We start from the raw sequence: 16,120 nt of genomic DNA on the forward strand, positions 1-16,120 counted from the left end.
CGCCCAAGGAACAACAAAGAGCCATGGGAAGGTAAAACTCTACGATCCCAATTTAGAAACCCATGCAAGCGATCATCAGACGAGGGGACGAACATCAGGGTCTGAAATACTATGCATCCGGATGGGGAGAGAGGGAAAGGCATCCATGTACGCATACAAGCATACGTGCATACCAAGATAGGATGTAATATACCATGTTTGGTGGTAAAACAAGACGACGAGTACGATACGGTACGATACGATGGGTGGAGCAGTGACGACGAGGTCGTTGATTGGATAGTTGAGCTTAGGAGTTAGTAGTATGAGATATAGAGTTAAATGAGGTGCGCATGTATATTTTTGGGCTGGAAAGAGCTGTTGTAGAGGATTGGAATTGATTTCTAAAATTATCATTGTGAGAAGCGTGCGGGTGCCGTGGTGCAGTGCGCTATTGATGGGTAACGAGACGGATTAGACTGGTTGATTGGTAGGTGAGGATGTTGGGAAAGTGGGTGTTGAGCGTGATGATAGGCGTAGTTGATTGTTCAATATGATTAAACCAATGAGGGGTCCCAAGTCGGAGAAAATGATTGTGGTTGCCAAGGTGAAAATGGTTGACACATGCCATGCATAAGGCTGTGGGATAAGAATAGAATACTCCGTGGATTGGAACCCTGTATATACGATATATGCGATGATTCTAGGGAGGGAAAGTTCGGACGGCCTGATCTCTTCGGGCGTTTATTCTAGTAGTTCTATTTTGATCCTTTCATGTTTGATTGTTCACTTTAGTTTAATGAGCGAAGTTCAATTACTGATGTTCGGTGTGGTTTACGGGTTCCGCTCCGCGGCCAATGCCAAGAACGTGGTTTGAGAAGTACTATACTATCCCATCAACTGTTGGCTGTATAGTACCCCCGACAGCTCGAAATCCTTCTACAGTGCATTCATAGCGAAAGAAAATTGGTGCCTGAAGTAAATTGAGAACACGAGTTTCTCATAACGTTTAATTCCATTATCACAACCCCCCATAAGTTGCATCGCACCCCGAGTCAACCATCATCACCCATGAGGTGAGGTTGAGATTGAGATTGCTTCCAAAAATATCTCCCACTAAAGCCATTTCCCATAGAGGGGAGCCGATCACTCTGCATGTGCTCCCCCATTGTGGGGCCTGGCAACCCGATCACATACCAAGGGGCAGCAAGCGAAGTGACAGGGGGAATAGAAGTGACCAAAAAAGAAACATCGACTTGGAAATGGATATTTAGTGGAGCACGCCGTAATAACGGCGGCTGGAAGTAGATGTTTACAGGAGTGATCGGGGAAAGGACAAGGAGGTGTGAAGTTTCTTCGGTTGGTTGGCGCAGCGGGAAATGAGAGGGGACTGTAAATCGAGTGTCCTACGTTAGCTTGTATGGAAGTCGAAAGAGCGGGCTCGTTGATTTGTCCAAGGAGAGTGTGGGAGAAGATCATAACTGAAAATTGTAGATAGAAGGAAGCTCCTGTGACGTAGGCAGATCGATAACAGCCCTGTTTGTTCTAAATATGGATTCTGCAGAAGCTTGTTGTGGGGTCTGGCGGTTATGCACATTTTCAACGGTGATATGTTTGGATGGGGGCATGAACTACATGCTAAATCTGATACCAAGTGACGAGGAATGCATTAGTCGCCGGGCGGAAGAGGTCGATATCTAGAAATAGAATATCTTATTCAAATGCAAAGATATGGTTGGACGAGAAATAGCGTCCGAACTTGCCGGGGGACGACACTCGCGCTTTGTAGGGTAAACATGCCACATGGTTGGACGATGACATTTGACGAGGGGGACGGATCTTTGCAGTGGGATCCAAAAATAGCCCATGTTAAGCGCAGCTCACGTCGAAAGCTGCAAGGTAGAATCACACGATTGCCCAACTAGCGCTTGCTCTGGGATAGGATGCAGTATCCTGGTCCCATTGTCCGCGATGAGTGGTTGCATCCCCGCATGAGTGATGGGCACTTCAACCAACCATGTTTCTTAGAGGATACGCTAAGACCAAAACCGGAAAAGCCTCTGCGGACCTAAATTGAGATTGAATGTCAACGTCAACCGATGATTGGCGGATGGCAGGTACAATGAGAGAGTATCGCTAACCGGGGTCTGTTCTCACTTTCAACTTAGCACATAATACTTACTACTACTAGTACTTGCCACTTAATGCAATGCCTATAGAAAACGCAGAGAAAGGAGGCCTGCAAGTGAAACCGCCGGTGGATCGTGCCCTTCTGCCCGTTTCTTTTTTTATCCCAAAGTCGAAGCAATTGGCCCAAACTGAGAGTAGAGCCGGCGCTTCGACAACTTGAGCTCCCATGTGAGTCCAACCCGTAGTCTTCATCATCCCCCTATCCAATATCCTATACCCAATGAGATGCCCCCAGAGGAAATAGACAAGCAACTGCTATGCATTAGATCGACCATCGGACCCACCCTCAATGAAGAATTCTAGCGTGGCTTGACCCATGTCCCTACTGCATACATGTAGATCCCTGGGTTTAACTTCAGATTTGCCAGGCTTCACCCCATGCAGGGGTTCGGGAGTATACTAGGGAGCTCAGGTATCTATTTTAGTATCACTATCACGATAGCTTGCGGTGTTAGCTTTGAATCGTAGTGTGTCATTCGCTGGGAACTTCCCATGCTGCGGAGGCATTCCTGCTTTCTTCCTATACTTCCAATGTCTTTGGGGTGGAGATAGCCTAGGAAATGGGTCACACGGCAGAGGGGAACAGACATCTCAAGATAGTAGCCAGTGATAATAGCGATAGTAGTATTAGCATTCTAGTTCACATCAAAAGTAGTTGAAATCATGAAAGGGACATAGAAACCTGCATGGTGTTCAAGACTCAGTTGATACTGTATTGGTATTTTATTACATGTATATCAATACATATACGTAATAAAACACATACTCATACTTACCCAGGTATGTGTGTATGTATATGCATACATGCAGCAAGATACACTATCAACCCCAACAACCCAGTCATACGTAGACATTAGTTGCTGCGTATCTCCGTTGGTTCTTTCTATTCCGCCTCAATAACCCCTAGTAAGGCGTCATTTGACCATGTAACTCTGGCCTTGTGTTTCCAACGTTACGAGCCTGCGTTGGTACTTGGTGGCGGTGACGCATCTAGCAGCGAAGCAGCCAACACAGAATCCTTCCATCGGGCATAACGCCCTGTACGCAGTATAGCGGTTGTTAAATCTTGATTGAGACAAAGACAAACACTCTAAGTTGCTGGATCAGAGCGTCGAAGGATCATGGGGCTGACACGTGGGAGGAAAAGCCCCCGACTGGCGCACTAGAAATCCTTTCAGCATTAGGGCGGACTCAGCAGAATCCAATCACCGTCTACACTCCGACTAGACTGAGGTTCAAGCCAAAGATTATTGACACTTCCAACATGTTGGTGACATCTACAGAGCAAATGGTTGGTGTTCAGAACAGCGCAATGCCCCATAATCTCCAATGGGATCTCCAGTAACAATCAGAGACCCTCGGAGGGTTCAAGGCTAACAAAGTAGGCTCAGCAAGAAATTCAATTCAATAGGCTAACTGCTAGTTACAAAAATCACAAACAACCAACGCCCAGGTTCAGCACCTCAACCAAAGCATAGCAACCGCAATCCATCCTCGACCGCGCGAAAGCCGCCTGCTTTTCCGATCAATAACATTACATGACCAAGACTCTCGAACTCCATCTGCCCGCACGCTGTACACAACGTATACCACCAGGGTATACTGGAGGCCTTTCTAGAACCAATGAAAAGCAAGAAAAAATCCAACACGATCACATATGCAAGGCGAATCAGTGCTCGTAACGTAACATGATCAGGACGCATAACTATAAACGCTAGATTGCAGCTTAAAACTCAATCTGTCATAACCAACATGTCATAAAGCACTCTAGTTGTCTTCAGAGTCATGAGTCCTTCTTCGCTTGCCCCTTGGTGCGGGGTCGAGCGAAGGGGCGTGCTTCAAGGTGATCGTATGAGTGACGATATGCTGGACAGTGATGGTCCTTCCATTGGCGCCATTTGATGGCTCAGCTCGCCTAAGTCTCCAATCTGCTGGCGACATTGGAGTATGGGCCATATAAGGTGTCTGAGGAGTCTCCGGCACGGAGGCAATGTATGGTGGTGGCACACGGAAACGTCGTGCGAAGCCAACACTGCTGGCAGACCGTGGAGGAGCAGGCGGGGAGGCAGGGACAGGTGTAGAGCTAGCTCTTGCATCGTCGCCATGCTGAAAAGAAGCACTAGAAGCACTTGATGGAATTGAAGCAGGCGAACTGAGGGGTCTGCCAAATGACCAACGTGTAGTGGTTGGGTCTGGGCCGTCTGGACTTCCAAAAGCTGGGCTAAGAGCCCGGAGGAATTCCGTATATGCCAGAGGAGGTGGAACTGATGGTCCACTGCCTTCCTCACGTCCGTTTTCGCTCGAAGAGGTGTTTGTCGAGGAAGCCTCCTGAAGCTCCGAGGGGAAGATGATATCCTTGGACGTTTTGAGAGGATAGAGGTCAGGTCTTGGGGCCATTGTGCTTTCGGTCGATATAGAAGATCGATGATAAACAAGAAGACCAAGTGATAACAAAGTGCAAGATGTATAATAGAGATTGATAGAAGGAATGTATCCAAGGTATGTTTCAAGATGGATAACTACTGGTGTCAAGAAGGATATGACAGTGACAGATAATTGTCGGGTAGTCGAGCTTTTAAGTCTTGTGGAAGACAGTTAGGAGAAAGATTAAAATAGAAAATAGGAGCCTCTAACCAGTAGGGGCGTCTATGAGGAGGTTAAGATGGATCGTGGAGGAAGTTGGTATCTCTATAAAACTAAACGGCGCAGCGTCGGTTCGTATGGAAACAAACGGTAAGATACACGAACGGTCGTATCGAACGGTATCCGTACGTTAAAGGTATTGTGATGGTTCTGTGACTGGCGTCAGATCTAATCCAAAATAAGTTAGTTTGCTCATGCCCGATCCAAAATAGCAAAAATAGCAACAGAGACATCGACTTACATCTGCCACTTTCTTTAGGACCTGCCAAAGAATGAGTAAAAAAAGAACAACCGATGATCCAATGCCTTGTGGTTCGACAGTTGTGATGCTTGGTGGCCGAGTTCTATGCTGATGCTTGGTGCTGGCGCTTATCCCTCAGGTGGTCAACAGCGGGAGGAACAAAATGTTGCGTCGATGAACGAACGTGGTAAAGGCAATGTGAGGCACGGGATCAACTGATCACCCTTTGCTTGAGGAAGATGATGAAGGAGAATGGTTACCTTTGCTGGTGGTATCTCTCCCCTTTTTATCCTTTTCCATCCGGATCTCCTACCACATTGGCAACAATGGAAACATGACACAAGCCATTGCGCTTTATTATCGCGCGCCTTCTGAATCAATGCCATTGCATCGATCCCACGAATCCTTTGCGGCTACCAGCCTTCTCCATGACAGTGGCCCGGATCCACTAAAGTCACTGATTAGGACCGCGCTTCCTGAACGTGTCGGGTTCGTCCGTCGAAGACCGCGCGGCTCTTTTAGGACCCTCAGATACTCCCAGCCACAATGATTCGAACAATATAACCATGACAACCATCTCTCAGGGGCCACAGCGCTTAACTCAACAGAAGTTTGTGTTTCAGCCAAGACTAAGCTAGGGTGTTCTGTTTCGAGTGACGCCAACTCAATAGCTGTTCAAATCTTGCCCGGGCCCAATAGTAACACAGGGATTGACTTTCTTCAGGGCCTCATCTCACCCTGAATTCGACAAACCTGTTCCTGCTTGGCTCTCATTGAACATGCTGCCTCTGATCAGCGGTCGGTATGAAGATGCAGCCCCTGGAATGCTATGCAGAACTGACAAGCTCCGTGTCTGTGCTCGAGTTCCTGAAGAGTGCTCAGCGTCTACCTGCATGTAGCTACACTATTCAACACCAGTGCAATGCAGATAAACATGGTGGAGTAGTTTCATACTTCTACACCAGGCTACACTCTCCTATAGTTTCTCTTTTATCCTCTCCTCTGTTACCGCCGGCTCTGTACGCAATACTAAACCTGAAGCACAAGCATTCCTTGTAATCTTCAAGCTACAAAGCTTCTGTGCTCTACACACACTTACTGCTAACAGAAGGAGACAAGATCCTGCCAAAGGCATGCGAGATCCCGGAGTTGAAACAGCGTGTTCTGAGTAAAACAGTCCGAAATGCACTAACTTGCGCTGCATTCATGCACCAGTTCTATTCTGAACTCAGTGCTAAGGTGTTATTATGCCTCTGGCTACCTTGAGTGTTACGTCGTGGACCGAATTTTGTTGCATATGCCGCCAAGGTATTGTATGCACTCACTATTTTGCTATCAGTGGCCAGAATGTTTTACTCTTTCCTATCGAATAACTCAATGGATCAGCTACGAGCTTGCTGGGTCTTCAAACTAATTCGCCACACATGCACTCACGTGCCTGTTGATATCTATGATCAACGCGACCAGAGATCTACTTTGTCAATTGTTGTTAAACAGTATAAGTTACAGAAAAACTCTTTTATGTGTAGATGTGTGGTTATCCTACAATCATCCCTCATACGCTGGGTGTTTCAGATACCCTGTCTTTCGCTACAAGTTTGCAAGCTCATGATTATTTGCAATTTATGAATTAAGAGTATCATCCATCTATTCACACTGACCCATTGCGGCAGTCAGTAACGTTGATTTAGATGCTGATGAAATAAGTTTTTGTACAAAAGTATATACTCCAACAGAGCCACCAGCTATGGGCTAGAGACCTCAATCATCATCCTCGGCGTTTTCTCCTCTGATTCAGAGTTCTTCCGATATACAGATTCCTCCATGATAGGGAAGGGCTGATCCCGCCATTTCCGCGCCGGAATTCCATTAATAAAGAACTAGTTAATCTCCTCCATTGAGCGACCAGTGACCTCGCCGACACAGAAATAGACATATGCAAAGGTGATAACACAGAGTCCGGTGTACACGAAGCCAGTTTTGGGGCCGAGGTTGGCCGAGTAATACAGATATGGGAGGGTGAAGACGATTGCCCAGACAGTTATCTATATTTCGGGTTCTGTCAGTATTTGACGCTGGGTAATCACTTGGGGTGTACTTTAATTGGGGCTCTTACCCAGAAGCAGGCGACGGCGACAGCGTATATCTTGTTTCTATTGCGACCAACGGCCATCTCGGAGGCCTGGTACTGTTAGTAAACTCTGGGAGATGGATAGATGGGCGTGTGAGTGCTTACGATCGTCCAACCTAAAGGACCCCAGGCGAAGTTGAACGCAGTAATTTCAATGATAACGAAGCTGATGATCACCTTGCCGAATGTGTGGGAGACCTCTCCACCTGGGATGCCCAGACATCCAACTACGAAGATAGAGACACCCATAATGCCTGTGGTGATGAGCAGGAGAGGCCGCCGGGGTAAGTGATTAGCACAAAATACCGCGCATAACACGACGACAACTTGGATGATGAAAACGATTAACGTCATCAGAAATGGATCGGAAAGCCCGATGGCTTTTGAGAAGACCGTGCCAAAGTAATAAAACCACTGGATGCCGTTAACTTGTTGTGCGACAAGCGCACCTGCGGAATATATGGTTTTGCGTCGCTCGATGGGATCCAGGACTAGGTCCAACCAGGATGATTCTGCTGCAAGTCTTTTTTCATTGCTTATGTCGCGTTGCAAAGTAGCGACGTCGTCCTCCGCAACGTAAGACTTATCGTCACGATTGATACTTTGCAATGATCTCCTGGCTGCCTCTACTTTTCTTTTGCGGAGTAACCAGCGTGGCGACTCTGGCACCGACCAAAGGAAGGTTAGAACTATTAAAGGGAAGATAAGCTGTACGGCCATCGGAACACGATATGCCACCGTACTGTCTATACCTTGAGTTCCGCGATTGATAGCGGCGGCAATAATTTGGGAAATGGACAGGACCAGCTGCCAGCACATGAGTAAAGGGCCACGAATTCGAGTGGGGGCAATTTCCTGTAATCTAGGTCAATAATCATATCCTTTATCAAAAGCATAATGGGAGTAGGACATACTCCAATGTAAAGAGGGGATGTCGCTGAGAAGTTCCCGACACCATACCCTAGCAAGATCCGGCCTCCAATAATCATGGAGTGTTTGTGATCTGTTGCCAATTGTAAGATCACACCGACCACAACCATAATCGACGCAATAAAAAACACTCCTTTGCGGCCTATAAGGTCATTGAGTGGTGCTGCCATCAGAGAGCCCACCAATTCCCCGATGTTGATGACTGAGGTCATGAGAGAAAGACTTGAGGCTGGAATGGCGTATGCCCCGTCAGACTGCCTCTCGCCGAAATGCTCAACGAAGGCGTCCATGGCAGATACTCCTGTGAAGTATACACCATCGTAGCCATAAAGACATGCGCCCAGTGCGGCAAAGGCACAAAAAAGCCAGGCATAAAAGTTTCTGATGAGAGCCATGACTGAAAGCTGCCTTCAGGGAACAACACGAGCCCAAACTTGAGTTCTCGAAAGAAAGAACAACTTGTAAGATAAAGAAAAAAAATTGAAGACTAGTGGGGTTCCACTTTTTAAGTACTATGTAACCCATCTCAGTGTATGTCGGACTAATGCTGCAAGTTAATGGTTAGACCGAGACAGGATGCCGACGGCACGCAATGACGGAACTGGGGACTGGGCTATGTTCGTAGATTCCTATACGGACTGGAGTTACTCCACACTACCGGAAACCGAAAAACGGCCGTTGTGATAGAAATCTAGCAATACTCCCTGAGCCACTCTAACGTTCTCTCCCCATGGGGCACAACGAGCACTGACCAAACGGGCGATGCCGATTGGCTATAGTGCCAAGGCCGCACCTTTAGGGTTCGTGCCGAAAAGTCGCCGAGCCCGGCGGCAAGCGTCAAGTATAGAGGACGGTGTGATTGAACGTGCAGGTTGCATTTGTTAAAATATTTAGCGAGTCCCGAATAATTTAAGAGATTGCCCCCCCCATACACGCGGTGCTTCCAAGTTCAAACCTCGAAGTTTTGCAAGCACCTCAGCCGATTGCTCCTCATCAAGAATGGTGTCGTTTACGGGAGCATCGCCATCATCCTTCAGACGGCTTTCTCCAAGCCAGGGATCTGCTGATGCGATCCCAATACTTGTCAATAGCACCTATCACCTCTTTCATCTGACAACACCGCCTCATACTGTCCATCATCCCGAGAGACTTCGTTCGTATTGGTCGCACCTTCGCTCTAGGAACCTCGTCAAATGGAGCCGAGATGACTCCCCTTCTATCATTCCAGACAAGGACTCTGCAAACCATGACGCCGATGGTGCTTGGACCGGTTCAGCAATTATTGGGCCTGATGGAAACATGCATATTTTCTACACGGGATACAACCTGTCCCAGGATGGAAAACAAGTGATCATTCATGCAGCGTCTCCGGATATAGAAGGGTCATCATTCGTGAAATTCCCGGAGCCAATCTCGATAACTAATGAGACAGTAGCAAATCTTGCTTCATTTGAGGATATTGATTTCCGTGATCCGTATGTGCTTTTCAATCAAGATGAGCGGCAATATTGGATGCTGGTGGCTACGCGCCTCGCGGAAGGCCCGTATTGGACCAGGGGGTGTCTTGCATTGTTGACGTCGACAGACTTGAACACTTGGCATTTGGAACCTGAACCTTTCTTTGCCCCAAATGACATGTTTTGTCCTGAATGCCCAGAACTCTTCACACTTCCCAATGGCCACTGGTACCTCGTTTACTCGAGATTTTCGTCTCCTCACTCAGGGACAGTGTACCGCATGTCCGACTCACCGCGTGGACCCTTCCGAAAACCCAAAGATGGCTCTGCCGGGCGTTGGGATGGAAGGAGATGGTACGCAGCAAAATCTTGCCCCAAGGCCGGAGATCCATCAAAGCGCGTGTATTTTGGCTGGATTGCTGATCGTTGCGAGGAAGACAAGAAGTGGATGTGGGGAGGAGATATGGCGTATCCGCGGCAGGTATACGCTACTGCTGATGGATCTCTAAGGATTGAGCCAGTTGAGGAGATCATGTCAGAGCTCTTTCGTTCAGAACCTATCTTTCAGCGCCCATCCGTCAAGCTCAACTCTTTAGGAGCAGTCAAGAAGCACTTTCTATATCCTACGTCGGCTAGTTCCGGCGCAACTTCGTCCTTGCCAACCCTCATGTCTTTTAAGTTCTCTTCGAGTGATGCAGCATCATTTGGTGTACTTTTCCACGCAGATGCAGACCTTTCCGGCTACTGGCTGCGTTTCACTCCCGCGCAAGCTGGGCCAGGGAGATCATTTTTTACCATATCATTATCTCTTTGCCCCCCTTCCCTAGACGACTTCTGGGCTGATCAGTACAAGTTGTACCTTCCGCGAGAAGTTGATGGTCATGAACTAGTCCGGCACGATAACGTTCCAGTTGGACAGGAGGAAGCCGTGAAAGTTCTCATGATAGGAGATACTTTGGAAGTTTTTGTTGGGGGAAGAGCAATTAGCTATCGGTTTCAACCAAAACAGAGTGGGGGTAAAGGGGGGAACCTGAGATATGGACTGTTTGTGGATGATGGAGAGGTCACTTTCAACTCATTCTTCTCAGTCGTTGGTAATCTCCCGTCAATATAGAGTTCACATTTCAAGGCAGGGTGCGGTTTTGTACTTTGTCAAGTACTGTGAGGAAGGAGGAGATAGTAAGATAAAAAGCAATCAGAACATTTATACGTCGATGTATAGTCTCGTATGATAGTAATGTGTAAGCTTATATGGCACAGCGTCCGCAGCCATGATGGGCAGTAACTGAAGGGGTATCTTTATGAGGAAAAGAAAGAAGAAAAGAAAGAAAGAAACCTGAGAAAAGCCCTATTATAGTACGCTTTGTAGAACATTAGTTTTCTTCAAGCCAGTCAAAATGCCTTGGATTTAAGTTAATCAAATCTTCGCTGATGAGAGGTGTAAGCCAATTGCCTGGAGTATGGGAAGAGGTAGATGTTATGGCTGGGTGAAAGCCAATTTCGATGTCAGAGACTGATGATTGGCAGATGTTAATTGTGGCGATAGTTGGGGAAATTGTTCTGTATAAGGGCTAACTTGTTCATTTGATACATGATCTGGAAGTGGGTGCAGTTGGCACGGCCAAAGCATGCGCCATCCCTCGAAGGATTGCTCCTTCAAGGCGGTTAATTGCATAACGCATTGACTCGCTTCCTTTACCCATAACCCGGAGGCTCCATAGGTAATCGCTTAGACATTCTCTCCAGTGGGATTTCTCAGTTTCTGAGCGTGCTGTTACTAGAAGCAGAGTAACTAAGGATCCAATCAAGGAGAAGTCAAATCCTGATACTGGACATGAAATGGCTATTAGTGGAGGGAGCTTGCGTGCAAGAAATCAATGTATACAAGAGAAGCCTCAGAGAAGAACCAGAATGCCTCCAAATGATCCGGGCGCAGGAAGCGGACAAATGCCATTGCCGCCTCGGCTGAATCACTGGCTAACTTACGAGTATCATTTAGGACAGCAACATGAGAGCAAAGTGGTGCAAGTGCAGTTGAACGAATAATCCTTCTCAGCAGTGTCAGGACTAGACTATGATAGGACAGGTGGAGGAAGTCTTTTGCTCGTTAACGCAGAAAATTAATCAAGGAGCAATATGACAAACCATTAGCACGGAGTCGCTGAGGAACCTGTCTGTCCATGAGCAGTGAGAGGGAAAGGCTCTCGCGCCAAAGACGTAATTTCTCTACAATTGGAAGCACTCGTTGATAAAGCTCAACAGTATCTTGAGACCTGCTGGCACGTAGAGAAAAAGTCTGGTAATATGTTTCCGAGTATTTTTAAGAGTGCGACCATCTCCACAAATCCTTTTCTTCCCGTCTGAACGTCATTTATAGGAGCTTCGCCGATTCTGGTGTTCATATGATCATCAAGATCCTGAGGAACACAACGCTATCCGTCAAACAACCAACAATTACATATGTATATAAAGATCCTTTCAGTTTTTCATAAATTTCTACTTTCAAAGTCCAGCTTTGTGCAATCCCAAGCTCCAAAAATGCTGTTTAACATAAGGGTATCGTAAACCAAGAGCAGAACGCTAAAGACAACATGTAATCATACAACAACGTACGGCTGCTCGCTCCCAACAAGAGTCGATTCACCGGTGTCATCTTCCGAGCCATCGGCATTTAGGTCCTCAATGATCGTTCCAGAGCTATCTCGCCTTTTCTTCTCCATTGGACGCAGTCGACCTTCAGTGTCGAACCACATGACTCCAAAGGGATTCTTGCGAGCCAAGTCTAGGGGCGTACTGCCAACCATAGTCTCATTTTCATCGTCAGTCTCTGCACTTTCTAGTGCCTCAGCTGAAATATCAGCACCAGCGTCCAGTAGGATGCGGAAAACCGATTCACGGCCCCGTTCCGCGGCTAGATGAAGTGCTGTTTTCCCGTCGCCCGTCATGGCGTTCACGTCAGCACCTATTTTCAACAGTATATTTATCAAAGAAGGTCTTGGGATAAGTGCCATGGTGGCCAGATGCAGCGCAGTCTCCCCGGTGGCTGCTGCGGAGCGCGCATTCACATCGGCACCGTGAGCTATAAGCAAGTATATATACTCAGCTGTCTTGTCAAACGCAAGATCAGACACACCTGCGCCCACTGAGACTGCTTGGTGTAGCGGCTCCCAGCCTTGGCTGGATATTGCTCTGAGGTTCAGACCATATTCCAGACCTACTTTCAGAATATCCAAGCAATCCTCGTTTACCGGGGGAGTGATGTGAGGATTGACTCTCCCTTGGCCGTCTCCACGTCGATATTTGCTCCTCTCTCAAGTAAAAACAAGAACATATTTCTATTTCCAGCCCTAGCAGCGCATTGTAGTGGTGTATAACCTTGGGATGTGCGTGCTTCAAGATTGGCACCATGATCTAATAACTTTGCGACAACGCCAATGGTCTTCGAGGTTCTTGCTTGCTCATGAAGCAGAGTCTCTCCATTTTTACTCCATGCATTGATATTCGCACCCCCAATAAGTAAAAGATCAAAGGCAATCCAATTTTTGGCATGTGCTGCAAGCTGTAGTGCCGTATATCCAGAGAGTGAACGAGCTTCAACATTGGCGCATCTCTGTAGAAGCAACGAGATGGCTTCGCAGTTATCGACCTTCGCCGCTAACTGAAGGGGAGTGAAACCATCTTCGTTGGCCATGTCGATTGCTGCGCCCCTGTCGAGGAGAAACAGGATAATACGCGGCCGTCTCCATTCGACAGCAAGGTGAAGTGGCGTATCCCCGCTTCGGATGTTTCGAATGTTCACGTCAACCCTGTTTTTTACCAGCAAGGGAACAGTTGACTCGTCCGATTCTGTTCCAACGGCAAGCTGGAGGCCTGTTTCCCCATACTCGTTTGCGATTTGAGAATTAACACGTCGATGAAGCAAAACTTTCATAACCTTCCGTTGGCCATATTTGGTAGCTAGGTGCAAAGCTGTGCTGCCATTCCTAGTGACCGCATTGCCATCGGCTCCATTATCGAGCAAGAAACCAACCATCTCGTCGTGTCCTCTGTAGGCTGCACAATGCAGGGGAGTGAACTTGAATGAATTATCATTAGCATCAATCTCTGCACCCTGCGTAATGAGACGCTTCGTCTTTCCCACAATCCCGTAAAAAGCGAGTATGTGGAGGGCGGTCCAGTCCTTAGGGTACTTCCCTAGACCTAATTCCGTGGGCATAATCTCTTCCTCATTTACGTATTTCAAAGGTGGTCGTCTCCACAAAAACTTGTTGAGGAACGCCTTGATAAGGACCTGTATTGTTTGCTCTTCGCCGGCGACTGCGCGCGTGTGATATCCCCAATATGTTGCCGCATAGTCTAGAAAACCGCTGTTTGTGGTACGGGTAGGATTCCCGCCATTGTAATAACAATCGTCCACGACTTCGTCAGGGCTAATGGCAGTCAAACAGACTTCTGCAATATCCTTTGGAGCAGTCGGGAAGAAAACCCTAGCCGCTGTGCCGTTAAGGTACTCTTTCACGGTTTTATGAATGAAACGGACGGTGCCCGTCACGGCATCGACTGTCAGAAGTCCCGCACTCCTGGTCTGTAAGGAGGTTTCGAAGGACTCGGATTCAGTATTTGGCTCACTTCCCGCAGCCTTCGTGGCACATCTGAGTTCCTCCACGGTCAGAGGACGAAAAGCATACAGTGTCCAGTAGACGTGGCGCGTGGCACTTGGACTCTGGCTGACGACCTGTTTCATTGCTTCACCATAGGCCTCACTGAGGCTTTGTGGTAGATGAACAAGAGCCCTTTCCAGAAGACTTAAATCTGTATATCGCGCTAATAGATCCATGTGTATCTTTGCTAAAAGGAATCTGGCAGGAAAAGTTAAAAGTCAGCATTGTCCCCTAGCCTTGAGTTAATTAGCCGGGAGTATTGATACTTACATGCCATGACTCTTTTCCATAACCATATGGAGTACTTCCTGTCGCAATTGAAGACCCACTTCGTCTTTGAAGAGCTCATCAAGTCCCGAATCAAGCTGGATCCGGGAGTGTGTATACTGATGAATATCATCAGGTGAAGCCAGAACACTGACGTACGAAGCATTTCCAACCTGGGAAACTTCTCGCAAGGTCACTAGAAGCTGTGCGTGCTCTGGAAGCTTTTGAAGACGACTGAGAATGCGTTCCTTATCCGAGAACATGTCTAATCCGTCCACAATAAGAAAGACTTTAGAAAACCGATTGATCTCCGCGCGGATGGCATTTTGATAGGCTTTTGGCGATGCCCTTCCTTTGCTCGAAGCCTCGGCATGGTATAAAGATGAGGTAGCATATGACATACTTCGCTTGCGATAGACGAGCTGCGCTAGGATATCGCGCAGCAAGTCTGAGGATGTCTGCTCTTTCTCTTCTTGGCAGAAAATGAATATAGTCGCGACGTCGGGGGTGGTGAATGTCTTTTGCAAAGAATCAATGATGACGGATCTACAGACAATTGTGTTAGTATCATATGACCCTACTCGTGGTACCCGAACGTACGACAAAAAGGTTTTTCCAGCACCAGCTATCAATTGACCACATTAGTATCCCCGGCAATTGCGGAAATGGACAAAGCTTACCAGGTCCGACACAGTATAGCGTTTTGAATGAACCCAGCAGCCAGCGCCTGTACTCGCTGTGACCGAAGATCCACTGGCAAGTCCCCTTGAGTCGTCTGTTGCACAGGTCTGCGAGTATCATAAAATGCTCCGAGGATACTTTACTGGTAGTATTCAGAGTCTCGTCCTCGAATTGGAGATCGACTTTCGGCCCTGCGAAGGTTAATCATGTAACCCAATCGGGTGGTCATATCATTAAATTACCTGTTTCTACCTCTTGGCTGGCCCTTAAACTGTTCCTAATTTCCCGATCCAAGAATAGCCTCTCACTATAATAGGTATCAGTCAGGTATCCTCTCAGTATTTTTGTGAGGGTCTACGTGGCACATGAAAGCACACTCACCTCGAGTCTGGCTGCAATGACAGTAGCCATAGAACCTTGTACTGTTCCAACCGTGGCAGAAATGTTCTCTCTAGCAGGTGTTTCCGGAAATAGACCACTCCGACACCACCGGGTTGAAAGTATAGCTCGATCGACTTCATGGTCATGTCGAACCAAGAAAGGATTTCCGCGAGAGCTGCAAGGCGTGACGGTTCGATAAGCCATTTATCCTCCCCCCAGCTGATTTGATCCTTAAAGCGATAAATTAAATCCAAAATGTCAGCTAGTAGGGTGAGAGCACGTTGGGACGATTCCTGAGAGTCTCTACCGCTGTTGAGACATCTCATGACAATCCGTGCGGACTGGGTGGCCCGTGAGAGATCTTCGCGGATTGTTGGAATGTCTGTCATTTTGTCTGTGATTGTCTGGGGTTGCCGTTGCTGGCCAAGTCACGAGGGGTAGAAATGCAGAATACACATCGATGCGTAAGGAATTGAGGGTTGGAAATGCAGACCAAACACGCACAAAGAAGACGACGAAAAACAAGGCAAATGGCAAGACAAAAAAAAAAAAAACAAAAAAC

The 16,120-nt window shown here is 47.4% G+C and overlaps 4 protein-coding genes across 4 annotated transcripts; 1 reads left to right on the forward strand and 3 right to left on the reverse strand.

Annotated features, from left to right (window-relative positions):
• Nucleotides 1–3,933: 3,933 nt before the first annotated feature.
• Nucleotides 3,934–4,563, reverse strand: ANOM_005006 (uncharacterized protein; the record flags this gene model as incomplete). Its single annotated transcript, XM_015550263.1, has 1 exon — nucleotides 3,934–4,563. The coding sequence occupies one exon, from the start codon at nucleotides 4,561–4,563 to the stop codon at nucleotides 3,934–3,936; it is 630 nt and encodes a 209-aa protein (XP_015408653.1).
• A 2,367-nt stretch (nucleotides 4,564–6,930) lies between these two features.
• On the reverse strand, nucleotides 6,931–8,506 carry ANOM_005007 (sugar porter family MFS transporter; the record flags this gene model as incomplete). Its single annotated transcript, XM_015550264.1, has 4 exons — nucleotides 6,931–7,095; nucleotides 7,167–7,232; nucleotides 7,287–8,036; nucleotides 8,096–8,506. 4 exons carry the CDS (start codon nucleotides 8,504–8,506, stop codon nucleotides 6,931–6,933), a joined length of 1,392 nt encoding a protein of 463 aa, XP_015408654.1.
• A 604-nt stretch (nucleotides 8,507–9,110) lies between these two features.
• Nucleotides 9,111–10,682, forward strand: ANOM_005008 (uncharacterized protein; the record flags this gene model as incomplete). The annotated part of the gene is made up of 1 exon (XM_015550265.1): nucleotides 9,111–10,682. The coding sequence occupies one exon, from the start codon at nucleotides 9,111–9,113 to the stop codon at nucleotides 10,680–10,682; it is 1,572 nt and encodes a 523-aa protein (XP_015408649.1).
• A 1,483-nt stretch (nucleotides 10,683–12,165) lies between these two features.
• On the reverse strand, nucleotides 12,166–15,947 carry ANOM_005009 (NACHT and Ankyrin domain protein; the record flags this gene model as incomplete). Its single annotated transcript, XM_015550266.1, has 7 exons — nucleotides 12,166–12,745; nucleotides 12,817–14,427; nucleotides 14,500–15,042; nucleotides 15,097–15,121; nucleotides 15,177–15,368; nucleotides 15,420–15,484; nucleotides 15,559–15,947. 7 exons carry the CDS (start codon nucleotides 15,945–15,947, stop codon nucleotides 12,166–12,168), a joined length of 3,405 nt encoding a protein of 1,134 aa, XP_015408650.1.
• Nucleotides 15,948–16,120: the final 173 nt, after the last annotated feature.

This window comes from Aspergillus nomiae, assembly GCF_001204775.2.
Source record: "Aspergillus nomiae NRRL 13137 chromosome Unknown contig00072, whole genome shotgun sequence".
Classification (NCBI taxonomy): domain Eukaryota; kingdom Fungi; phylum Ascomycota; class Eurotiomycetes; order Eurotiales; family Aspergillaceae; genus Aspergillus; species Aspergillus nomiae.